The sequence below is a fragment of the Eschrichtius robustus genome, chromosome 16 (genome assembly GCF_028021215.1).
Source record: "Eschrichtius robustus isolate mEscRob2 chromosome 16, mEscRob2.pri, whole genome shotgun sequence".
NCBI classification, from domain to species: Eukaryota; Metazoa; Chordata; class Mammalia; order Artiodactyla; family Eschrichtiidae; genus Eschrichtius; species Eschrichtius robustus.
Window position 1 is genome coordinate 77,617,440 of NC_090839.1, and position 26,563 is coordinate 77,644,002.

The following is a 26,563-nucleotide window of genomic DNA, read 5'->3' on the forward strand; positions in this document are numbered from 1 at the left end:
CCCCCAACAGAGCTCCAGATTAAAACTGCTTTGTCTCTTAGTCTAGGATATAGCCTCCCTTTTTTTGGTATCGTCCTTTTTGATGTGTAGGACGACCATAGAAGGATTGGTTTTGCTGTCTATGTAAGTAATAAACCGTATGAACCTAACAGTGGCTCATTGTAACTTTGCCGGTGGAATCAGTTGTGCCTTGGCCTAGCCTTGTCTCATGTGCTTGAGGCTGAGATGGGCCCAGATGCGGGGAGCATGATTGGGAGTGATCAGGAGTTCAGGTCTAGACATACTTGGTTTGCGGAGCTTGTCAGACATGGGGCGAGCCATCGGCTATCTGAGTCTGGAGCTCAGGAGAGGTCTGGGATGGAGACAGAAACCGAGGATCATCGACATATGGGTGATGTTTACAGCCCTGAGCCCACCTAAGGACAGGAGTAGATAAAAAAAGAGGCCCAAGGACTGAGCTCTGGAATCCTCCTTACCAGGTTGGGGAGAAAAGGAGGGATTGGCCAAAGAACCTGGAAGGAGGGATGGAGGTGAAGGAGAAACAGGTGAGTGAGGGCCCTTGGAAGCCAATATACAAATTAATCCTGGGAAGGAGTGGGCAAATGTGAAAAGCTGCTGCGGAATCCCTTAAGATGAAGATTGCAAACCAATTCTTGGAGTTAACCACTTATCCTTGGTGACAGTGATGAAAAAAGTTTTGGTGAAGTGGAGGCTGGGGTGGGGCAAAGGCTGGAATGGAATGGGTTCAAGGGAGAGTGGGAAGGGCAGACCTGGGCACAGCAAATACAGACAACTGTTCTGGAATCTGCTTTGCAAAAGGGATGCAAAAAAATGGGGCAGTGGTTGGTAGGGGAAGTGGGATCAGATAAAGTTTGTTTGCTTTTTCATTAAAAGAAATATATTGAACTCTAATGAAAAACTGATGAACTCAAAAAAGTGCTAACAAAAGATCAAGATGAAAAAAAAATTTAATTACATGGGACTGAGTGAACTGATGAGGATTAGTATAATTTTTGTGACTTTCTGTCTGAATTAAAAAAAAAAAAATCCCACAAGGACTCAGAGGCAAAGAATATACAAATCAATTTTCACTGCAGAGTAAAGGAGCTGTTACAGTGGAGGATTACTGGACTGAATGTCAATATTATGACATAGTATGAGTGTGTTTCAGGTTTGGTAATTGCAATCATTGTTGCTTTTGTTGTGGTCATCCATGTACAATGCTTCGTGTCAGTCTATTTATCTCTTGTAAAAATAAAATACAGTGTGTGTGTGTGAAAAAAAAAGAAATATATTAATTCTGGTGGGAATATCAGATTTTTGTATATACACCAGTATTGGTTTTATGTATTTGGTTTTATGTATTTATTCCAGAACCAACACCTTACCTTTGCTTATCTGACTTTAAGGTAGTGCTGTGATATGGCATGTCTGGCTATGGAGTGGAGTTATGTAATAAGCTATGCTTCATAGTTTTCTGGGCTATTCTTGTGTGTTTTCTCCTCCAGGTGATTTTTAGAATCAGCTTGTCAAATTCGATAATAATCTTGTTGGGTGAGGTTACACTGAATTACTGAGTAATCTGACGGAGAACTGATACCTTTATAATGTTAAGCCTTGTCACCCATGAATATGGCATCGCTCTCTATTCTTTTATGTCTTTCAGGAAAGAGTAATAGCTTAAAAAATAAATAGTTCATACATATTTCATGTTAGATTTATGCTTACGTGTTTTATAGCTTTTTGGTGCTACGAATGGTGTTTTTCCTATTATATTTTCTAATCAGAAAATTAGTCTTAGCTGAACAAGAAATGGATTAGATTTTTATATGTTGATCTTGCTGAATAAGATTAGTTCTAACAAGTTATCACTTAATGGTCTTGCGTTTTCATACTTTCTGCAAATGATGACTTTTTTGCCCATTGAATCTGCCTCAAGTAGGAAATAGGGTTATGATTGGATGTTCCTGCTGCCCATCATTTTTGCCCTTGGGGAGGAAACAAAAGTTTCTTCTCTTTGAAGTGGTTTTCCACAGAGTTGGGCTCTGGGTTCTGGATACTCTAATTTACTCAGACTCAGAAAGAAAATAATTGCACCGGGGTGATACGTAATACTGGAATCTTGCATTATACTGACTTGGGTAGAAAACAGATGGGCAGTAAAAAAAAATTTGACAAATATAGGAAGGTAAAATTTCCTTCTAAAAGCTTATTTTAAACTCTTTTCAGTGAATGGAACTGGAAAATTATTTGTTCATATGGACAAAAATGAAACTGGATTCCCTGTTTCACACTGCACACAAAAAATTCAACAGTACACAAAGTAAGAAGTTAAATAACTGAAGTAAAAGAAGTATTTGAGAAGAATATATAGATGAAAAAAATTTTTCTAACTCTGGAGATTTATTAAACAAGTTACAGAAAAGGCTAATAATAAATTTGGCCACATGAAACAAAAGAACTTCTGCACAAGAAAGATGATAATTAGAATTAATAATAGCATCTAACTCATAGTTTGAGCCTGAGTATCAGAAGAGATTATGTCTGTGAAAGGGACCTGTAAATCACTAAGCAAATGGTGGGGTTTTTTAAAAGTATAATTTCCATTTTATTGTCTTTCCAGGGGACCGTATTTCTTTAGTCTTTAAGGACTTAGCTCCTTCCATGGGCTCTGGTGGAGGTCCTGGGGCAGCACCAGCAGGTCTAAATCGGGGTGGAGGTGTTCGGTCCTTCCGGGCTTCCCGAGAACGATTCCTGACTACCTTGCTGTGAATGGCACAACTCACGCAGTAATGCGGTTTCACATACAGCTTGGGAAGCATATAGGACAGTTCGCGCCAGGAGCTCACTCACCGTCGAAAACACTCGCTTTGGAAATGTCCCTGACGGCTGCGGCCTCTACGATGCTCCAAATGACGAACTTCTTAATGGCCTCATCCTCGGGCACGCATCGGTCACAGCTGGTGCAGCGAATAGGCTGCACGTGGCCGCGCCCCTTTTAGGCACGACCATTATTCCTTCTTTTCCTGATCGTCTTGGAAGCGAGGAGGCGAGAGAGCATGGTGGTTGTTTTTAACCTGACCCAGCAAAGCGCCTTATGCTCTATTTAGATTGATTTGATGTTAGGAACACTGGTTCACTCAAATTATTTCAAGTTTTGAAGATTTTGTAGTTAAGATTCCATGATAGGCATCATAAACGGATGGGTTCTTGACACCTTGGTTCCTACAAGCTTCATGCAACCTGCTCCTGCAAAGCTTGCCGTGGGATTGCAGTTAGTGAGCGGTTGGTAGCTGCTACAGTGCTAAGAGCTGAAATACACTGAAATTAACCACAGGTCTTTTTTTTTTGGTGCATTATAGACTCAGAGCTCCTAAATAGTTACATCAGAGAGATTCTTCTGGTACAATTGCTATCTAGTTGGGGAGGAAGGATTCTTGGTGCTTGCTACCCTGCCCTCTTTCCAGAATTCTCTCTCTGAGGGAGGGGCCGGGGGGAATCTCTCTTACGAACCAGGCATTCTTCTGTGCACTGGAAATAGAGTGATGAGCAAGACAGACAAGAATCTCTGCTCTCTGGAGCTTATAGACTCTAGTTGGGGAGTCAGACAATAGATAAACTACATAAATATGTAATATAATTTCATGTAATAATGAGTGCTATGAAAAAATATCTGAGTATCTGTAGCAGACACTGCAATTGCTCCATTCACGTCCCATCAGTGTTTATCATTCTCATGCAAGCTGGCCAGGTTTCCAGCTGCCAGTACCTGCCTGCCTGAGGGCTCTCTCTGGCTCCTGGAGCCTTCTCTGCCTGGGTGCAGGGCAAATTGGATGCACCAGAGAAGTAAGGCTTTCCCGGAGAGCAGCCCTCCACTGATAGCTAATGTGAGTTGTGGATAAAAATCTAGCCCCCTCTCCTCTCAGGTGGATAACTCTGAGGCATGTTCTGCCCTGGATTTCAGAGTTCCTCAGTGTATTGAGCTCCGATCATCCACAGCAGTAACTTGTTTCATCTCACAGCTTTTATGGGTTCACTTCCTCACCAGTGTTTCCTGGATTACCTCTCAAATAAATTACTTCCCCTTGTCTCAGTGTTCATGTACAGGGGAACCCAAGGTAAGCTTTCGTCAAGAGTAGGGGTAGGGGATGGATGGGAGCTTATAGCTAGGTGCCCACCTGTGGTTACCTGGTCAGGTGCACACCATAAGGTGGGTCATTAAGAAAAGCTCTGGGGGTTGGACAATCTTTCTGAGATATTGCCTATGCCTTTAAAGTGGGCCCTTGGCCTCTGCTAAGGGCACAGAGGGGCCGTGATATCCGAGCAACCTCCTGTGGTGATCAGAGTGTGAAAGTTTTTTTATCAAAAACAAACCCAGCTTATTTATTTATTTATTTATTTTTGCATTCATTCTTTTTTTTTTTTAAAAAATTATTTATTTGGTTGCGCCGGGTCTTAGTTGCAGCATGTGGGCTCCTTAGTTGTGGCATGTGAACTCTTAGTTGCAGCATGCATATGGGATCTAGTTCCCTGACCAGGGATCGAACCCAGGCCCCCTCCATTGGGAGTGCGGAGTCTTAAGCACTGTGCCACCAGGGAAGTCCCGCCAGCTTATTTATTAAAATATGTCCCCACACCCTGGTTGGTAGCTTCTCATCCTGATCCAATGGTCTTATTTCTTTTTCCTCAGCCTCCTTTCCTGCTAACAAGAATGGGCCCTTTGTTGTTTAAATTACTTATTGGTGTTTTTCTTTTCTTTCTGATTATAAACGTCACTCTTTTTTTTTTTTTGTATAAAAGTTTTAAGTACACAAATATATATAGAAGAAAATTAAAATCACCCTGTGGCAGATTAAAGTTGATCACAAATTCTTTGCCACACCTCCCACTGAGAGGTGAGATCTTTGTCCCCCTCTCTTAGAATGTGGTCGAGGGGCTTCCCTGGTGGCGCAGTGGTTGAGAATCTGCCTGCTAATGCAGGGGACACGGGTTCGGGCCCTGGTCTGGGAGGATCCCACGTGCCGCGGAGCGGCTGGGCCCGTGAGCCACAACTACTGAGCCTGCGCGACTGGAGCCTGTGCCCCGCAACGGGAGGGGCCGCGATAGTGAAAGGCCCGCGCACCGCGATGAAGAGCGGTCCCCGCACCGCGATGAAGAGTGGCCCCCACTTGCCGCAACTGGAGAAAGCCCTCGCACGAACCGAAGACCCAGCACAGCCGAAAATAAATAAATAAATAAAAATAAAAGTAGCTATAGAATGTGGTCGAGCTCCGTGACTGCTTGACCACTAGAATATAGTGGAAGTGACTCTGTGACAGTTTCCAGATCAACACCTTAAGAGACTGGGGACTTTCAATTCTTATCTCTTGGAATACTTGCTCTTGAAGTCTAACCACTATGCTGTGAGTAGCCCAAGCCACAGAGAGAGGCCACATGGAGGTCCTGCAGCTGACAACTCCAACCGAGCTCCTGGCCTGCTGATGGCACCAACTTCCAGCCATGGGAGTGATCTGTTTTGAAAGTCCAGCCAAGCTGAGCCTTCAAGGACTCCAGCCCCAGTCACGATCTGACTGCAGCCATCTGAGATTCCCTAGTGAGAACTGCTGAGGCTAGACACTCCACAGCACCCTGACACAATGAGAAGTTGCTGTTTTAGACTTGTGGTTGCCAAGGGAGAGGGGATATGGGGGAGGGATGAACTGGGAACTTGAGATTAGCAGATGCAAACTATTCTGTATATGTATAACTGAATTACTTTGTTGTACACCAGAAACTAACACAACATTGTAAATCAACTACACTTCAATAAAATAAATTTTAAAAAAAGTCGCCGTTTTATTTGGAGTAGTTTGCTCTGCAGCAATAGAGTAGAACAGACCCATTGTCCTATGATCCAGCGACAACCACTATTAACATTTTGGTTTTCCTACACATACGTATTTTTAAACAGGTAATTTTAAAACAAAATGTTCAGAATTTTAATGGAATTGTTTTTAAGAGCACACACATTTCTTTGCTCTGGTTATTAAGAAAGCAGAACTAAGGGCAAGAGAAAACATGCTGGAGAGAGAATGAAAAATGATTGGCTTGTGGATCACGTTAGCAGACACACACAAGTATGGTTTGGTGTTCTATGTAATTTCATGAAGATATGCTCCTGTGTCTTTGAAAACAGCTTGTGCAGACATCTTTGACTGTAATTCTCAGATATTTCTTAGGATAAATTCTTGGAAGTGAAAATTCCAGGGCAAAAGAGTTTGAGGCTTTTTTTTTTTTTCTGGCTGCGTTGGGTCTTTGTTGCTGTGTGCGGGCTTTCTCTGGTTGCAGCGAGAGGGGGCTACTCTTCGTTGCGGTGCGTGGGGTTCTCATTGCGGTGGCTTCTCTTGTTGCGGAGCACGGGCTCTAGGCCATGGGCTTCAGTAGTTGTGGCGTGCGGGCTTAGTTGCTCCGCGGCATGAAGGATCTTTCTGGACCAGGGCTCGAACCCGTGTCGCCTGCATTGCCAGGCGGATTCTTAACCACTGAGCCACCAGAAAAGTCCTGAGGCTGTTTTTTTTTTTTTTCCCACCATTCACTCTTTATTTATTTATTTATTTTTGGCTGTGTTGGGTCTTCGTTTCTGTGCAAGGGCTTTCTCTAGTTGCGGCGAGCGGGGGCCACTCTTCATCGCGGTGCGCAGGCCTCTCACTGTCGCGGCCTCTCCCGTTGCGGAGCACAGGCTCCAGACGCGCAGGCTCAGTAGTTGTGGCTCACGGGCCTAGTTGCTCCGCGGCATGTGGGATCTTCCCAGACCAGGGCTCGAACCCGTGTTCCCTGTATTGGCAGGCAGATTCTCAACCACTGCGCCACCAGGGAAGCCCCTTTTTTTTTTTTTTTTTAAAAGCAAAATAATACTAAAAAAAGCACCGCGTAGAAGACTTCTCTTGTGGTGCAGTGGTTAAGAATCCGCCTGGCAATGCAGGGGACACGGGCTCGAGTCCTGGCCCAGGAAGATCCCACATACCGCGGACCCACTAAGCCCATGCGCCACAACTACTGAAGTCTACGCACCTAGATCCCGTGCTCTGCAACAAGAGAAGCCATCGCACTGAGAAGCCTGCGCGCCGCAACGAAGACCCAACGCAGCCAAAAATAAATACATAAATAAATAAATTTATATTAAAAAAAAGCACCGGGTTTCTCTGTACCTGAGTTGACCTTACTGATGGCCACACAGGAGGATAGCTCTGGCTGACAGGTATTCCCACTTCCCTGGGCAGGAGGGAGGGACATTTTGCAAAGCGTGCTTTCAGGGAGTCATGTTCTGGGGGCCAGGTCATAAGTCTGTGCTTTGCTGTTCATAATGTTTCTAGAAGCAGGTGGGCAAAAAAAGCCACCTATGGGTTAGCGGCCCTGATGGTTTGGGCCGGGAGGCTGGGTAGAGGGGGCAGGTCTGGCAGGGCTGTGTGCTCACTGAGCCTCCGTCCTCTTCCTTTGAGTCTCTGATAGACTTCTGCCTCCTACTTCCCTTTTTCAGTCCTTTCTGGCTTTGGTGGCTTCCTTGAAGTGGCTCAGTGGTGCCTGCAGCCTCACGGCTCCTGCTCTCTCCAGCTATGACTCACAGAGTCCTTCTACTAACAGGTGCGCCAGGAGTTGGGGGGCCCTCACAGTGAGGAGGAGGGGAATTTTTGGGTTTGTGAGTTTGTGGAGAGAAAGGGTACAGAATATTTAGGAGTTAGGCTGGGAGAGACAAAGGGGATTGGGGGAAGGTTAAGGGATTCAAGAAGCAGAGTAGAGCTAGACCAAGATGGGATGAGCAGAGAAGCTTGGATAAATGACTCAATTCATGGACTAGGGGGTCCATGGCAAGGGGGTTTGGCTGGTCCCTTCTTCACAGAAGAGGAAACTGCGGCCCCGAGAGGTGAAATGACACGTCTAAGTGTGCACAGCAGGTCTTGGCTTCTCTTCTTGGAGTGTATCTTCTTGGATTCCACCTCCCCTCCTCCTATTGGTCTCCTCTTTTCCAAGGACGCAGGTGTAAATGTTTGTTGAATGACTGACTGATCAAAATGATTCAAGTTTTTTCCCTTTGTGTCTGTGTTTTGTGGACTAAGAGCCAGAGAAGGGAAAGAAATGCTTGAAAGTTGCATAGGAAGGAAATTACTTGAGTCTTTAGGAACTTGATTGTTGGGCAAATCAGTGGGGTGGGAACCCAGGGTGGGGCTCAGAGAGAGGCTGAATGCACCTGTTGATGGAAATAATCAATAAACAAGAAAAGAGTTTTCTTTGAGCCAAACTGAGGACTATAGCCCAGGAGACAGCCTCTCAGAGAACTCTGAGGAACTGTTCCGGAGAAGCATGGTTTTCAGCACAGTTCTATATCTTGTCAGAACAAAGAACATCAAACAAGTCAGGGATACATTCCTTCAAGGTTAAAAACCAAACCAAACAAGCAACAGATCAGCATGTACACAGCCAGTCAGTATGGCCTTGGCACCTGGGAGTCTTATCATCAAAGGAGTAGTGGCACTGGTGTCCCAGGAAGGGAGGTATTTAATCTTTATTTTTAACATGGATGTTCTTTACTTCTGGACAATGCATGCTTTTCTTTAATTATTAGAATAGTTGTACGATGTATGTTTGATAGGCTACACACAGGCTGTTTTAGTTAGCATAAAATTCAAGCTAAATCATGTATAAGCCAGAATGACTCCCCCATAGCCCAAAACGTGAAAATTTCTTCCATTACACCCTGTTGGTGGTTCTTAGGCCAGGAGTCAGCAAACTGTCCTCTGTGGGCATAAGATGAGGGCTCCACCATGTGTTTTTGTACAACCTGGAGCCATAGGTCCCAGATGAACATTTATAATCGATTCATGACAGGGAACACTAACTTTGAATCACTTTGAACACTAGCTTTGAATGGCGTGCAATGTTATTTCTCCTAAAGAATTCCACTTGTCTCGTCAGTAAATTTGTATTACAAAAAAAATTGTACTCAATTATTATATTTTGAATTTCCTTCATGAAAAAATTTGTAGACATGCATTACCTCTTTTCTTATATAGGTACGTACGTAATAGATTCCATTTGCCTCTTGGTCCACAAAGTCTAAAATATTTACTATCTTGCCCGTTACAGAAAAAGTGTGGTGACCTCTGCTCCAGGCTGGGACCTGGGAGGCACCCATGTCCATGCTGGGTTAGGGTGAATCCCAACAGGAAGATGCTTGGGGCAGGAGAGCAGGCTGCTTTCTTTTATTTTTAAAAGAATAAATTTATTTATTTATTTATTTTATTTTTGGCTGCATTGGGTCTTCGTTGCTGCGAGCTTTCTCTAGTTGCGGCCAGCGGGGGATACTCTTTGTTGTGGTGCACAGGTTTCTCATTGCAGTGGCTTCTCTTGTTGCGGAGCATGGGCTCTAGGCACGTGGGCTCAGTAGTTGTGGCTCACGGGCTCTAGAGCGCAGGCTCAGTAGTTGTGGCCCACGGGCTTAGTTGCTCTGCAGCATGTGGGATCTTCCTGGACCAGGGCTCAAACCCGTGTCCCCTGCATTGGCAGGAGGATTCTTAACCACTGCGCCACCAGGGAAGTCCCCAGGCTGCTTTCTTAACTGTCTCCTTCTCTCCTCCTGACTCCACCCCCCTTGTTCTCCCTCCAGCCTTGGCCTTATGTCACGGGTTCAACCTGGACACGGAAAATGCAGTCATCTTCCAAAACAATGCAAGGGGCTTCGGGCAGAGCGTGGTCCAGCTTGAGGGATCCCGGTAAGGGCCACAGGGGGACTCCCTGTCCACACACTTTCCCTCCAAGGCTTAACATACCTGAAAAAAAAAATCACAATTTCCTTGATTTGTTTTTTTCTTAATTTATCAGAGTTCTAAATTCAAAAGATACAAAAGAGTGTGATAGTAAGAAAGTCTCTTCCTCACTCCCTTCTCCCAATTCCCTCCCTAGCAGGGTCCCTGTTGAATGGTTTCTCATGTATTCTTTCAGAGAGATTCTACAGTGCACAGACCTCCACATCATCCTGCACACAATTTGTAGCACACGTTATACTCAAACTACAACCTGCGGCCTATTTTTGTAAATACATTTTATTGACACTTGGCTACCCCTACTCCCCACTTGTCATTTATTATTATTATTATTTTCCAATACTTAAAAAAATTTTACTGGAGTATAGTTGATTCACAATGTTGTGTTAGTTTCAGATGTACAGCAAAGTGATTCAGTTATACATATACATATATTCATTCTTTTTCAGATTCTTTTCCCATATAGGTTATTACAGAAAATTGAGTAGAGTTCCCTGTGGTATACAGTAGGTCCTTGTTGGTTATCTGTTTTATATATAGCAGTGTGTGTGTGTTAATCCCAAGCTCCTAACTTATCTCTCCTCCTCACATTTCCCCTTTGGTAACCATAAGTTTGTTTTTGAAATCTGTGAGTCTGTTTCTGTTTCGTAAATAAGTTCATTTACATCATTTTTCTCTGTGTGACTTACTTCACTTAGTATGATAATCTCTAGTCATTTATTTTTTGGGGCAGTTTTGGAGCTATAGTAGCAGAACAGAGAGGCTGGGACAGAGACTCTACGGCCTGCAAAGCCTAAAATATTTACTTTTACAGAAATAATATTTATGGAAATAATGTTATTTTTCTAGAAGAAAGTTTGCTGGCCTCTGCTCTACACTGTCCTTTGCATTTTTTTTTTTTAATTAATAGAGCTTGCTGATTTTACCAAATAAATGAAAAAAGAGCTTACTTGTTCTTTTTAATGCTTACATCATATTCCATTATTTGGAAGTACTGTAATTTACATTTATATTACATTTAAATCTCTTTTTAAAATTTATTTATTTATTTAGGCTGTGCTGGGTCTTAGTTGCGGCACACAGGATTTTCATTGCGGCATGTTTAGTTGCGGCATGCAGGATCTTCAGTTGCAGCATGTGGGCTCTTAGTTGCAGCATGTGGGATCTAGTTCCCCTACCAGGGATTGAACCTGGGCCCCCTGAATTGGGAGCGCGAAGTCTTACCCACTGGACCACCAGGGAAGTCCCCAAATCTCTTCTTAATGGACATTAGATTGTTTCCAAACTTTTGCTATATGAACAACGTTGGCATTTTGTACATGTGCAAGTATATTTTGGAAGTAAATTCCTAGAACTAGGATTGCTGGATCCAAGGGTACATGTGCATATGTAATTTTAATAGATTTTTCCAAATTACTCTCTGTGAGGGTGGCAACAATTTGCACTCACACCAGAAGTTTATGCAAACACCTACTTCCCCACCCACTTGCCAACCCAAAGTGTTAGCAAACTTACGATCTTTGTAAATTGAACAGGTGAGAAATGGTATTGCAATTTAGTTTTAAATTGCATTTCTTTTTTTAAAAATTAATTAATTAATTAATTAATTTATGGCCACATGGGGTCTTCTCATTGCGGTGGCCTCTCTTGTTGTGGAGCACGGGCTCTAGGCGCGTGGGCTTCAGTAGCTGTGGCTCGAAGCCTCTAGAGCATAGGCTCAGTAGTTGTGGCGCACGGGCTTAGTTGCTCCGCGGCATGTGGGATCTTCCCAGACCAGGGCTCGAACCCACGTCTCCTGCATTGGCAGGCGGATTCTTAACCACTGCGTCACCAGGGAAGCCCTGCATTTCTTTCTTAAGGAGAGATTTATTTCCTTTCCTGTGAACATTTTTTTCTTATCTGTTGCCCATTTTTCTCTTGGTTTGTTTTTTTTTCCTTACTGGTTTGTGGGAGCTCTGACTATACTGAGGAAAGTAGTCTGGGGTGTGAGTTGCTCACCTCCCTCCCCCGGTTTATCGTTTGTTTTCTGACTTTGCTTTTGGTAGTTGATCAGATACAGAAATTTATTTAAAATGACTGTGGAGTTGAATGTATTCACTTTAAAATGACCTCTGGGTATTATGTCATTCTTAGAGAGGCCCTTCTCACTCCAAGATTAAACATTTTCCCACTTTTGGATTGTACATGGATTAACTCATTTAATCCTGATAATAACCTTGAGGTAGGTACTGCTATTATCCATATTTTAGAGATGAGAAAATTGAAGCACAATAAGGTAATTAATTGACTTGCCCAAGGTCACACAGGAAGTAAGGGTGGGACTAAATTTTAATTTCAGGCAGTAAAACTCCAAGGCCTCTATTCCTGTCCTCTATGCAATATTGCATCCCTGCCTGAACAGGGAAGTGATTCCAAGTTGGGAAGGTAGACTGTCTACCTTCACTGTTTGGCCTTCAGGATTTGGAAATTCTTGAATTTACTGAAATGACCCCTGGGAATTCAAATGACTGGATTATGAGAATATTCACAATAAACAATCAGCGGTTAAAAAAAATTCCCATGTTTTTCTTTGCTGAATCTTCCTCCTATTTCTGGGAGTTGGGGAATCCCTGTGAGGTTGGCTCCCCCACTTTTATTTTGGGTGGCGGAACTTCCACGGTCTCCTTCTCTCCCCAGATGTCATAGCGTTCTCTTGTCCCCCAGGCTGGTGGTTGGAGCCCCCCAGGAGATAAAGGCTGCTAACCAGACGGGCGGCCTCTACCAGTGCGACTGCAGCATGGGCAAGTGTGAACCCATCCCCCTGCAGGGTGAGTCACTGCCCCTCGCTGGGACCTAGGGCTAGGGTTCCACCTCTGCACACACCTGGACTTGCCAGACATTGCCTTTGTCTTGGGATCTGTGATGGGGGCCCAGGGAGCCAGCTCCCTGGCCTCTGAGCTGTATGCAGGCACCCTCAGACACCCCTCTGTGTCCCTTTCCATGACCTACGTGCCTCCTTGAACCCCTCAGACCTCCATGTCTCCCTGGCTGAGGTTCCTGTCCATCCCCTGTCCAGTTCTTACACAGTCCCGTCCATCCCCGAGGGTGACCATGCATATATCTGTCCCTTCAGTCCCCCCGGAGGCTGTGAACATGTCCTTGGGCCTGACTCTGGCGTTCGCCACCAACCCTTTCCAGCTGCTGGTGAGTTGCCTTGGGTCATGGGAGTGTCCCAAGGGAAGGAATTGGGGGCCTAAGACTGCTGGGGCTGGGGTCTTGGTGGGTGGAGGTGCTGGGGTGAAAGGACAGGAAGCAGGGACAGCCCCTCCCACCTATCCCCTGCTCCCTAGGCCTGTGGCCCCACTGGGCAGCAAATCTGCAAGGAGAACACCTATGTGAACGGCTTCTGCTTCCTGTTTGGATCTGACCTACAGCAGCAACTCAGACGGCTCCCAGAGGCCCTGAGAGGTGGGTACAGACGAGCAGCATGAGACTGGAGGGGACTGGCAGGACTGGGCTGAGGGGCTCATAGTCTGGGGGTTTATTTAAGAGTCTTGGTGCAGAAGCGTGAGGGAACTGGGTTCCAATGCAGAGAGGGGCTCTGGAGAGGTGCTAGGATCTTGCGCTTTGAGGAAAGTCCTGATATAACCACCCATCTTTGTGAGACAATGTCTCAACCATTGTCCTTAGAGTTAGTGCCTGGACTCAGCCTGGCCATAGTGCCTGACTGTAGCCTTTGAGGCTCTAGCTGGTGCGGCCCCCGTCCACCTCTCCAACTTCTTTCCCAACCCTTCTACCTTAGTCACTGTGCTCCAGCTGCCTTTCTTCTCCAAGAACCACACCAAGCTGTCCCTGCCTCAGGGGCTTTGCACTCACTATTCCTTCAGCCTGGCATGCTCTTTCCCCAGATCTCAGCTGACAACCTATTACTGTCATCTCAGCTCAAATGTTAACTCTTCAGAGAGACCTTCCCTGAGGGACTCTTCTAATCATTTCCACCATCACTTCCTACCACATTGCCCTGCTTTGCCCTCTTCATACCTATATATCCATATTTTACTTATTTCTTAAATGTTCTTTCTTCTGGGATGTAGGCTCTGTGATAGGCAGAGATTTTGTTGAGTTTGTTGACTTGCTGCTTGACAAATTGCCCCTGAACTTAGTAGCCTAAAACAAGAAACATTAATTATCTTACAGTTTCTGTGAATCAGGAATCTGGACACAGCCTAGTTGGGTATCTCTGTCTCATGGTTTCTCATGAGCTTGAAGTTGTCAAACCAGGGGTGTGGTCTCATCTGAAGGCCTGACTAGGGGAAGATCCACATCCAAGCTCACTTATAAGATGGTTGGACTGAGGGCCTCAGTCCACACTGGCTGCTGGCTGGCTGCTTCCCTCACTTGCTTGTCCCATGGGCTTCCCCACAGAACAGCTCACAATATGGCAGCTGGCTGCCCTCAGGGTGAGTGAACAAGGCAGTGAGAGAGCAAGAGAGAGTGAGAACCCAAGACGGAAGTCACAGTCTTTTATAATCTAATCTCAGAAGACTTCTGCCATATTGTATTCTTTGGGAGTGACTCAAAAAGTCCAGCTCACAGGGAGGATGTAGAGAAAAGGGAACCCTCCTACACTGTTGGTGGGAATGTAAATTGGTACAGCTACTATGGAGGACAGTATGGAGGTTCCTTAAAAAACTAAAAATAGAGCTACCATATGATTCAGCAATCCCACTCCTGGGCATATATCTGGAAAAGACAAAAACCCTAATTCAAAAAGACACATGGACCCCAGTGTTCATAGCAGCACTATTTATAATAGCCAAGACATGGAAGCAACCTAAGTGTCCACCAACAGAAGAATGGATAAAGAAGATGTGATATATATATATATATATATATATATATATATATATATATATATATATATATATATATATATATATATATATATATACATACACACACACACACATAAACAGAAACAACGGAATACTACTCAACCACAGAAAAGAATGAAATAATGTTATTTGCTGCAACATGGATGGACCTAGAGAATATCACACTAAGTGAAGTAAGTCAGAGAAAGACAAATATTACATGGTATTACTTCTATGTGGAATCTAAAAAATAATATAAATGAACCTATATGCAAAACAAAGCAGACTCACAGACATAGAAAACAAATTTATGGTTACCAAAGAGGAAGGGGAAGTGGGAGGGATAAATTAGGAGTCTGGGATTAACAGATATACACTACTACACATAAAATAGATAAGCAACAAGGATTCACTGTATAACACAGCGGACAACATTCAATATCTTGTAATAACCTAAAATGGAAAATAATCTGAAAAATATACTTGAATCACTTTACTGTACACCTGAAACCAACACAATATTGTCAATCAACTATACTTCAGTAAAAATAAATAAATAAAAACTCCAGCTCACAATCAAGATGAGGAAATTATGCAAGGGTGTTAAATATCAGGAGGTGAGAATCTTGGGGACCATCTTGGTGGCTCCTTACCCTTGTTCCCCAAACATCTGTTGATTGAAAGAGAGTGAGTGAATGAATCTTTTAATCCAGCTGATTTCTTTTTTTGTGTGTGTGGCTGTGTTGGGTCTTTGTTGCTGCGCGTGGGCTTTCTCTAGTTTTGGCAAGCGGGGGCTACTCTTCGTTGCAGTGTGCGGGCTTCTCAGTGCCGTGGCTTCTCTTGTTGCAGAGCATGGGCTGTAGTTGTTGAAGCACGCAGGCTCAGTATCTGTGGCACGTGGGTTCCAGGGTGCACAGGCTTCAGTAGTTGTTGCACGCGGGCTCAGTAGGTGTGGCACATGGGCTTAGTTGCTCCGTGGCATGTGGGATCTTCCTGGACCAGGGCTCGAACCCGTGTCCCCTGCATTGGCAGGAGGATTCTTAACCACTGCGCCACCAGGGAAGTCCCATATCCAGCTGATTTCTGACACCAATTTCTTCAACTGCTTGGCCATCTTTTTGCTTGTTTCCAAGTTGGTTCTGGAACCAAGGGCAGATATGTCTTCTTTTTACAGTTTTGTGTTTTTTTTTCTCAAGCTCCTTTGTACTTCACTCTCAACCAATAACCGTCCCTCCTTCTTCACAGAATAAACCAAGGCTACCAGGTGTAAACTCCCTCTACGTCTTCCTTCTCCTTGCCCAGATTTTCTCGATGGCACCACTCTTGGCAGCATCTCACTGGTTTTAGAGGAAGACCCGTCCTTTCCATGAGTAATTCTTCCGTCTGGGCTTCTGAGGCTCTCTCGCATCACCAACTCTGGGGTTCACATCTTTAATCACTTGCTCTCTCTAGGAACCTAAATCCCGTCCCTTCCTTTGAATGTAAACCTGCTCATGCTACCCATAACTTAAAAACAATCAACCACTCAAACTGATAGCAATGAAAATTACCTTCCCTCCCCCGGTCTCCTCTCCATCTTCTACCCTCTCTCCTTCCCTTCATCACCAACCTTCTTGGAAGGGATCTCTCTCCTTGTCTCCATTGCCCCCATGCTGTGATCCTTCGCCCTTTGACATCCGGCTCCTGCCCACCCATCATATAGACCTTGCTGTTGCCAGTGGCATCTGTGACCCTCTAAAGGCCAAATCTCTATTCTGTCCTCATGTTCTCTGACTTTTCCAATGTGACCTGAAGATCACCTCTTCCTTCTCCCAGCACCTTGGCTTCAGACATCTCTCCTCTCCTCTCTTCTCTTTCTCTTGCTTGTGCCCCTACTGAGGGCTTCTATGAAGCTCCAGCTCCAAGCTGTCTTCCTCTGCCTCCCCTGCCCACCTAAGGGCACCTGATTACAGCTTCTGTTCTTGCCCATGTGCTCTTCGTGTCTGACTGCATCCAATTCTGTGGCTTCAGCTCCCACCCCCACGTTTCTCTCTTCAATCCTCGCTCTTAAGCGTTCCAGACTCTTCTTTTTGAAAACATTTTCATTTCCTTAAAAACAGATAAAACATGCACTCGGTTCAAAGTTCAAAAGGCACTAAGGTATATACCATAAAAATCTCTCCTTCTTGGGTCTCCGAGCCTCGTCTTTCCTTCCTGAGAGGCAGCTACTGTTACCAGCGTCTCATGGCTTCTTCTGGAGGTACTCCACGTATCAATATTTATGGACATAGGCGTCTGTATACTTCACTTTGTGCCACAAAAGGTAGCATGCTCTACACACTGGATTGTACCTTGATTCTTTTCACTTAGTGTACCTTTGAGATTTTCAAGAAAGTTTCTGGCTTATCTTCCCTGTTTATTTTCTATATAAATGTTAGAATCTGCTTGTCTATTTTTTAAAAAGCCAATACTTTTTCTGGGTAATTTTATCTCATTTTTTCACTGATGATACAGTAAAATTGACCTTTTTTCCCCTTGTAATGTACAATTCCATTAATTTTAAGATACGCTTAGATTTGTGTAAACAGCAACATGAACAGGATACGAAAGAATTCTTTTACCACCTAAAAAATCCTTTGTGCTATCCCTTTCTACACTGGACCTTTGAAAAACGGCCAGTTTAAACTGCGTGGGTCCACCTACATGTGGATTTTTTTTCCACTAAATTCGTGCTACAGTACTACCGGATCTGAGGTTGGTTGAATCCGCAGATGCAGAATTGCAGATATGGAATTGTGGATACGAAGGGCAGACTGTGAAGTTATACACGGATTTTCAACAGCATGGAGGGTGGGGGCCCCTCATCCTTGCGTTGCTCAAGGGTCAACTGTATTTAGAAAGGGACTAATTATAAAGGTGTGGCAGGGTCTAAAGAAGCTACAAGGGATGGTCCAGGAACCCAGGGTGAAAAACAGTGGAGCTGTTGCCACCCTAGGCTGATGGGACAAGGAGAGGCAGAAGTCCCCAGAATCTGGAAGGACAGGGAGTCATGGGGAGTGGGCCTCCTTGAGAGGAGCACTGACCCGTTCAGGGACACGGTTGGCCCAAAGCAGCCTTGCAGGAAGGGAGCTGAGGGAAATACTCTGATCTCACCCTCTTCCCTCCCTCCGGTCTCCTGTTGAGGTTTCTTACTGGGCAAACACAGCTAGAAGCCAGAGGTTGAAAGAGCCCTGTTGACATGTCCCATGTGGGCTGAGCTCTGGGCAAAGTGGGGAATCGTAGAAAGTGGATTTGGGGCTGGGGCAGAATGGGGGGTTGGAGGGAGGACATCCAGCATACGTTTATGTGCACTATTCCTTTTTTCTCCTGTAACTTATTTCTCCCCTTGTATTTCTGGCAAATTATTTCTTATTCTTCATGAGGTAGCTCTGATAGCACTGCTTTCCCTGACTGCCTTGAGCAGAATGAACCATATTTTTCCATACCACTCTGTCCCATGCTTTTATTTAGCTAGGCACACGGGTTACATCTTGTTCACCTTTCATTCTCATTGCTCAGCAGAGAGCTGACATGAGTCTCTTGTAATCAATTCCTTTTCCTTTTTCCCCAGGGTGCCCTCAGCAAGACAGTGACATTGCTTTTTTGATTGATGGCTCTGGTAGCATCAACCCGACAGACTTTCAGCGGATGAAGAACTTTGTCTCAACTGTGATGAGTCAATTCCAAAAGTCCAAAACCTTGGTAAGGGTCAGTGGGTAGGTTAGGGAACAGCTTGCATAAGGTTGGCAAATACGTGGCAACCAGGCTGCCACGTTACTGTCCTGCTTCTATTAGAGATGTTGCCAACTTGCCAGTTGATCATCGTTTTCTTTCATGATTTGCTTTCTCGCTCTGTCTGGATGTGGCCTCAGCCTTCCTCCAGCCCCCTGTAAAGCACGCAGACTAATTGATATGGGTTGGCGTGGGACATGAAACCCACATGTCATCTCTGGCTGAGTTCTAGTGCTGGGAAGTGGGAGCTGATGGCCGATCTCTGTCCTGGTGAGGCAGAAGGACTGGGGGCAGGGCAGAATTTGGAGACTAGAGTGTTTCAAGATTTATGGAGAGCTTGCTGGGAGATGGTTAAGGGGGAGGAGGGACACCTTCTCCAGTGTAATACCAGGTGCCCGTTCCCAGTTCTCTTTGATGCAGTACTCTGAAGAATTTCAGACTCATTTCACCTTCAATGATTTCAAGAGAAACCCTTCCCCGGAATTGCTGGTGAAGCCAATAATACAGCTGTTGGGGAGGACACACACAGCCACAGGGATCCGCAAAGTTGTGTAAGCTCTTCTCTCTTTGCTTAGGATGGAAGGAGGTTTTATTTTTCATTGGGCTTTGCAGGAAGAGGGGAGTTGTTCAGAGAGGGCTGGGGTAGAGGGTATTTCCAGTGGAGGGGTGAGTAAACGTGTGGAGGAGGGACTGTGCCTGGTATGTTCATGACATACAAGTCGTGAGTAAAGGTGGGATTAAGGGGGCGGGGAGGGAAGGGAAGGCTAGAGGGAGGCTAGAAAGATCAGTTGAGGCCAGGTCACCAAGGCAACTGAAAAGCCAGTGGATCCATTGCAGGTTTTAGCAGTGGGGAGACGTACCCATATCTTGTTTTAGAAAGTTCACTCTGATCTCTGTGTGTGTGTGTGTGTGTGTGTGTGTGTGTGTGTGTGTGTGTCTGTGTCTGTGTAGAGGCAAGGGTGGGGATTGGGACAGAAGTGCAGGAGGATACGCTGGAGAACCATTGCCTCACATCAGGAGAGGTTTGATGAAGGCACAATTAAGCTTATTAATTTGTTTTTAATTTAGAAGGAATAATACTCAGTTAAAAAAAAAATCAATCTATGCCAAAGTATATAATGGCAATGAAGGCTTCCTTTCCCTCCACTCTTTCCCGTTCTCCTGCTGCCCTTCCAGATCTTGGGGCAGCTACATCTCAGTGTTTGTCCCAGGAGAACCCAAGTGCCTCCTAGACAGAGCGCAGTTGCATCTGTAACTGCTGACGTTCCTTCCCTAGCATCAGGCGTATCTCTGTTGGCTCGAAGTTGACTTTTCCTTCCTCTACCCCGGACAGAAGAGAACTGTTTCACAGCAGAAATGGAGCCCGGGAGAATGCCCTTAAGATCCTGGTTGTCATCACAGATGGAGAAAAGTATGGCGATCCTTTGGACTACAAGGATGTCATCCCTGAAGCGGATAGAAAGGGGGTCATTCGCTACGTCATTGGGGTAGGAAATGTGGCTCTCTGGCCTGATGCTTCTGTAGAGGGTTCTACTTGGATACACCCTCCTTTGAATTTGCAAACATCAATAAAATCAAAGTGGGGCAAGGCTCATCTCTGCTAGCCCATATGTTCACAATCATTAACTATTGTTGCAATAATGCTATGTAACAAACCATCCCAACATTCAGTGGCTTAAAACAATAAGTGAGTCTGTGGGTCAGCTGGGCAATTTTTCTGGTCCTAGCTGGACTCCCTCATGCATCTGTAATCAGCTGCAGGTTGGTTGGCAGCTCTAATGATCTTGGCTGGGCTTTCTCCATTTCTGAGGGTTGCCATCGATATCTGTTTGCCGGACTGGAACGACCGGGGTAACTTGGCTCTTCTGTTCCCTGTGTCTCATCCTCCAGTGGGCTAGCTGGGGCGTGTCCTCATGGTGAAGGCAGAGGAGCAAAAGAGCAAGTGGAAATGTTGCAAGCACTTTTTCCAGCCTCTGTTTTTATCACATATGATAATGTCCGTGGGCTAAAGCAGTACACATGGCTGAGCCCAGAGACAATGAGCGGAACAGAATACTCTGCCAAGAGGAGGAGGGCAGAGTACAGCTTTGGGGAAAGGTCTTGGCTACAGGAAGGGGCAAAGGGTTGGGAACATCAGTGTCCTCAAACTACTACAGTATCTTGCATGACATAGAAAGAGGTATCATCACGGGTCTCTGGCTTGGCAAGTAGGAAACACCTTCATATGAAGTAGAAAGCGCCCCCTTCCTCTGAAGAGAGGTCAGCCCCACACCAGGAGGTATGACACAGCAAATGGACCAAAGGCTGGATTTCAGCCCCAATTTCTCCCTTGACAGAATGTAGAGTGTACAACCTGCTCTACCGTACCTGGCAGCTCTGTCCCAGGGGCCTTCTGGTGCATTCCTTCCTTGGACAGATATTGTTTCAGATTCTTTTCCTGCAGAGTTTTCTTCGCTGGAGGAGAGTGCTACCCCCAGAAAGTGTCTGATTCGACCTCTGTTTTTTGGTAACAGGTGGGAGATGCCTTCTTCAGTGACAAATCTGTAAAAGAGCTCGATACCATCGCATCCAAGCCGCCTGGTGATCACGTGTTCCAGGTGAATAACTTTGAAGCTCTGAAGACCATTCAGAACCAGCTTCAGGAAAAGATCTTTGCGATTGAGGGTGAGCTAAGGTTTTGTCGTCCTGGAGCAGCTCCAAAGGCAGCTCCTTATCCCAAAACACGTACTTCCCTGTAGAAACAAGAACCTCCTAGCCCTTGGTACCCTGAGCCTCAGCATCAACTCCCTTCTTCCATTTCCCAGCAACTCTGGCCTCTCTTGCTCAATTACTTTGAAATGGAAGGATCTAGACTTTTCTCTCTAATTTTGCAATCTTGGCTATAGGCTGAAAAATTAGAGGGTAGGGGAGTCAAATCCCTCACAGTATTTTCCCCCAAATTTGGATGTGTTGCCAACATTTGTCTCTTTGGTTCACTGCTGTATCCCCAGTGCCTAGAATAATGCCTGGTACATAAAGGGTGCTCAATAAGTGTTTGTTGAATAAAAGAATTTAAAAGTTGGGGGAAGGTTCATATACAGTCTGGATTTATGGTTTCTCTTGAAAATTTGGAAGATTAGACACCTTTAGGACCATATTCCCGCTTGGCAAAAAGTAGTTGGAGCCAAATAGCCACCATCCCTTTAAAAGGGACATATGGCTAGGTAAGCAACAAGCATATAAATTGTAGCCATTATCTTTTTTTTTTCCGATTTATTCATTTATTTTTTTGGCCACGCCATGAGGCATGTGGGATCTTAGTTCCCTGACCAGGGACCGAACCCGTACCCCCTGCAGTGGAAGTGCGGAGTCTTAAGCACTGGACCACCAGGGAAGTCCCTGCACTATCTTGTAACAACTTATAATGGAGTATAATCTGCAAAAATACTGAATCACGATGCTGTACACCTGAAACTAACATTAATATTGAAAATTAACTACGCTTCAATAAAAAAAGGAAAGCATAACAGAGGACATGTAAGAAAAAGGGGGGTGCACATGGCTTCCATCTGAGCCTCCTTTTGTCTGGCCACCATAGCACTGAGTTTCCAACCCCTGTTCTAGGCTCCTCTACTTTCTTTAATGTAAACGTTCTTCTCCTCACAGGTACGCACACAGGAAGTACCAGCTCCTTTGAGTATGAGATGTCTCAGGAAGGCTTCAGTGCTGTCTTCACCTCTGTAAGTGGTCTTTTGTTTAATTGGGGTTGGGGGCAAGACGAAGAGGGAGAAGAGGTTCAAAGGTTTGGGGGCTCATCTCTGTGACAGGTGTTTGTTGGGAGGCACCTCTTTGATGGGCAGCAGTGGTCCCTTCTCTCTTCCTCATCAATCCTGTTCTCTTTTTAAAAAAATTGAGATATAATGGACATATAACATGATAATAGCCTCAGGTGCACAGCATAGTGATTTAATATATGTATATAGCATTGCGAAATCATCACCACAATAAGTCTAGTTAACATCCATCACCTTACACAGTTACACAATTTTTTTTCTTGTGATGAGAACTTTAAGATTTATTCTCTTAGCAACTTTCAAATATACCATACAGTATTAACTGTAGTCACCATGCTGTACATTACACCACCAGGATTTATTTATTTTATGACTGGAAGTTTGTACTTTTTTTTTTTTTTTAACATCTTTATTGGAGTATAATTGCTCTACAATGGTGTGGTAGTTTCTGCTTTATAACAAAGTGAATCAGTCATACATATACATATATCCCCATATCTCCTCCCTCTTGCGTGTCCCTCCCACCCTCCCTATCTCATCCCTCTAGGTGGTCACAAATCACCGAGCTGATCTCCCTGTGCTATGCAGCTGTTTCCCACTAGCTATCTATTTTACATTTGGTAGTGTACATATGACCATGCCACTCTCTCACTTCGTCCCAGCTTACCCTTCCCTCTCCCCGTGTCCTCAAGTCCATTCTCTACTTCTGCGTCTTTATTCCTGTCCTGCCCCTAGGTTCTTCATAACCATTTTTTTTTTTTTTTTTAGATTCCATATATATGTGTTGGCATATGGTATTTGTTTTTCTCTTTCTGACTTACTTCACTCGGTATGACAGACGCTAGGTCCATCCACCTCACTACAAATAACTCAATTTTGTTTGAAGTTTGTACTTTTTGACCACTTTCACCCATTTTGCACACCACCCACCACTGCCTTTGGCAATCACCAATCTGTTCTCTGTATGTATAAGTTTGTTTTTTTTAACTTCACATATAAGTAAGATCATGCAGTGTTTGACTTTCTCCGATTTATTTCACTCAGCATAATCCTCCAGGTCCATCCATGTTGTCACAAAGGGCAGGACTTCCTTCTTTTTAATGGCTGAATAATATTCCATTGTGTACATATACACTACATTTTCTTTATTTGTTCATCCGTTGATGAACACTTAGGTTGCCTCCATGTCTTGGCTATTGTAAAAAATGCTGCAATGATTATGGGGTTGCATGGGGTTGCATGGGGTTGCACTAGCTTTTCAAGCTAGTGTTTTCATTTCTTTTGGATATTTATCCAGAAGTGTAATTGCTGGATCATACTGTAGTTTTATTTTTAAAGTATTGAGGAACCCCCATACTCTTTTCCATAGTGGCTTCACCAATTACATTTCCACCAACAGTGTACAAGGGTTCCCTTTTCTACACATCCTTAACAACACTTATTTCTTCTCTTATGATGCCAGGCATCTAACAGGTGTGAGGTGATACCTCATCGTGGTTTTGATTTGCATTTCCTTGATGATTAGTGATGTTGAGCACTTTTTTCATGCACCTCTTGGCCATCTGTATGTCTTCTTTGGAAAAATGTCTTTTCGGATCCTCTGCCCATTTAAAAATCAGGTTTTAAAACAAACTTTTGAGTTGTATGAGTTCTTTATATATTTTGGATATTAACCCCTTATTGGATATATGATTTGCGAATATTTTCTCCTGCTCTGTAGGTTACCTTTTCATTTTGTTGATGATTTCCTTTGCTATGTAGAAGCTTTTTAGTTGATGTAGTCCCACTGCTTATTTTGTTTTTGGTGTTAAATCTAAAAACTCATCGCCAAGACAAATGTCAAGGAGATTACTACCTATGTTTTCTTCTTGGAGTTTTATGGTTTCATGTCTTATGTTCAAGTCTTTAATCCACTTTGAATTGATTTTTGTGACTAGTGTAAGATAGTGGTCCAGTTTCATTCTTTTGCATGTGGCTGTCTAATTTTCCCAACACCATTTATTGAAGAGACTGTCCTTTCGCCATCGTATATTATTCTCTCCTTTGTTGTATATTGATTTACCATATATGCATGGGTTTATTTCAGGGGTCTCTGTTCTGTTCCATCGATCTACATGTCTGTTTTTATGCCAATACCATACTGTTTTGATAACTATAGTTTTGCAATATAGTTTGAAACCAGGAAGTGTGATGCCTCCAGCTTTGTTCTTTCTCAAAATTGCTTTGATTATTTGGGGTCTTTTGTGGTTCCATACAAATTTTAGGATTGTTTGTTCTATTTCGGTGAAAAAATGCCATTGGGATTTTTGATAGGGATAACGCTGAAGCTCTAGATTTCTCAATCCTGTTCTACCTTCTTGCCCAGGATGGTCCCTTGTTGGGCGCTGTGGGGAGCTTTGACTGGGCTGGCGGAGCCTTTCTGCATACGTCAAAGGATAAAGTCACCTTCATCAACACAACCAGGGTAGATTCAGACATGAATGATGCTTACTTGGGTAAGTAGAGAGGGCAGGGTTACTTTAAGAAGGGGTCAGGATATGGCATAACTCAACTAGTTTAGATGTCCTTGGATCTTTCATAAGCTCTAGGGATAGGTTTAAAGACAGAAATTTCAAAGCTTCATTTTAATTATGTTAACGAAGAGGAATATAGTGCAGGGTCCAATTACCCCAAGCTCCCAAGCATGGGGCTGCCCCACTGCCCCTGCTCAAGGGATAGTCCTGTTGGAGGGGGCAGTGTTTTCCTCTTAGTTCATTATCTTCAGGTTATGCTGCTGAAGTCATCTTGCAGAACCGGGTGCAAAGCCTGCTTCTGGGGGCGCCTCGATATCAGCACATCGGCCTGGTGGTGATATTCAAAAAGAATGCAGGTGCTTGGGAGAAAAATGCTGAAATCAAGGGCACCCAGGTGAGTGCAGAGTGTGTGGGGCATGGATGTGCCAACAGAGGCACCCTGGGGGCTGAGGGCTTCTGGGATGGGCATCATCAGATCCCAAGTGTGACAGAGTTTTGTAAAGCAGAGGGCTTTAAGCTGGAGAGTCATGGGACCAACTTTGCATTTGAGAATGTTGTGTCCTCACTTTTCTAATAATGGTAAATAACAACACTTGACCTGTACAGAGCTCTCTACAAGTCTACCTGTACACAAAGCTGGCATTTGACCAGTCCATAACCAGTATAGCCATATTAGTTATTAAAATATTGAAATAATTCTATATCTGTCAATAAATAGCTGTTTCCTTGAGACATCCTTCCCCCCTGCACCTGCCATACACTCTGGCCCCTCCCCCCAATACTCTTTGAACTTCCCCATGATCCAGCAACTATGAAGTCAGACAGGGAACCTCAGGGCACCTCTAGGACCCACTCCAGCTAAGCCCATGGTTGGTGCCTGAGAAGTCCCAGGAGTTCAATATTTTGAATATCACCCCTGCAAAAGCTGTTTTTTAAAATCCTCAAAAAAGTATCAGCAAACAGAATCCAGCAATCTATAAAAAGGATAGCACATCGTGACCAATTGCGGTTTATCCCAGGAATGATGCAGGGCTTGTTCAACAATGTTGCAGAAATGGACAAGCTGATTCTAAAGTTCATATGACAATGCAAGAGACCCAGAATAGCCAAAATAATCTTGAAAAAGAAGAACTAAGAAGAACTAAGTTGGAGGATTCACACTTCCCAATTTTGAAACTTACTACACAGTTACAGTAATCAAGACAGGGTGGTACCAGCATAAGGATAGACCAGTGGAATAGAACTGAGAGTCCACAAATAAACCCATACATCTATGGTCAATTGATTTTCAAAAAAGGTGCTGGGTCAACTGGATGTCCACAGGCAAAAGAATAAATTTGGACCCTTACCTCACAATATGCAAAAATTAATTCAAAATAGATCAAAGACCTAAATGTAAGAACTAAAGCTATAAGTCTCTTAGAGGGATTCATAGGTGAATTTCTGTAACTTTAGATTTGGCAACGATTGTTTAGATATGACACTACAAGCACAAGCAATCAAAGATAAAATAGATTAGTTGGACTTCATTAAATTAAAAACTTTTGAGCAGCAAAGGACACTATCAAGAAAATGAAAAGAATGGGAGAAACTATTTACAAATCATATATCTGATAAAGGTCTAGTATTTAGAATATATAACGAACTTTTACAATTCAACAATAAAAGGCCAACCTCATGTAAAAATGGGCAAAGGATTTGAATAGATATTTCTCCAGATAAGACATAAAAATGACCAATAAGCACATGAAAAGATGTTCAACTTTATTCGTCATTTGGGCAATACAAGTCAAAACCACAATAGAGATACCATTAGAATGGCTATTTAAAGAAAAAAATGAAAAATAACACATGTGGGTGAGGATGTGGAGAAATTA

At 44.0% G+C, this 26,563-nt stretch overlaps 1 protein-coding gene and 1 pseudogene across 1 annotated transcript in view; one reads left to right on the forward strand and one right to left on the reverse strand.

Moving 5' to 3' along the window:
* Nucleotides 1-301: 301 nt before the first annotated feature.
* LOC137750444 (small ribosomal subunit protein eS26 pseudogene) lies at nucleotides 302-3,061 on the reverse strand (annotated as a pseudogene).
* Nucleotides 3,062-7,592: 4,531 nt separating this feature from the next.
* ITGAM (integrin subunit alpha M) overlaps nucleotides 7,593-26,563 on the forward strand; it is a 35,964-nt gene continuing 16,993 nt past the window's right edge. The window contains exons 1-12 of the mRNA XM_068565319.1: nucleotides 7,593-7,620; nucleotides 9,641-9,746; nucleotides 12,501-12,604; nucleotides 12,910-12,980; nucleotides 13,127-13,244; nucleotides 18,240-18,370; nucleotides 18,806-18,951; nucleotides 19,734-19,887; nucleotides 20,914-21,064; nucleotides 22,046-22,119; nucleotides 24,539-24,668; nucleotides 24,938-25,080. Of these exons, the coding sequence (XP_068421420.1) occupies nucleotides 7,593-7,620; nucleotides 9,641-9,746; nucleotides 12,501-12,604; nucleotides 12,910-12,980; nucleotides 13,127-13,244; nucleotides 18,240-18,370; nucleotides 18,806-18,951; nucleotides 19,734-19,887; nucleotides 20,914-21,064; nucleotides 22,046-22,119; nucleotides 24,539-24,668; nucleotides 24,938-25,080 (1,356 nt within the window). The remainder of the gene's footprint in view (nucleotides 7,621-9,640; nucleotides 9,747-12,500; nucleotides 12,605-12,909; nucleotides 12,981-13,126; nucleotides 13,245-18,239; nucleotides 18,371-18,805; nucleotides 18,952-19,733; nucleotides 19,888-20,913; nucleotides 21,065-22,045; nucleotides 22,120-24,538; nucleotides 24,669-24,937; nucleotides 25,081-26,563) is intronic.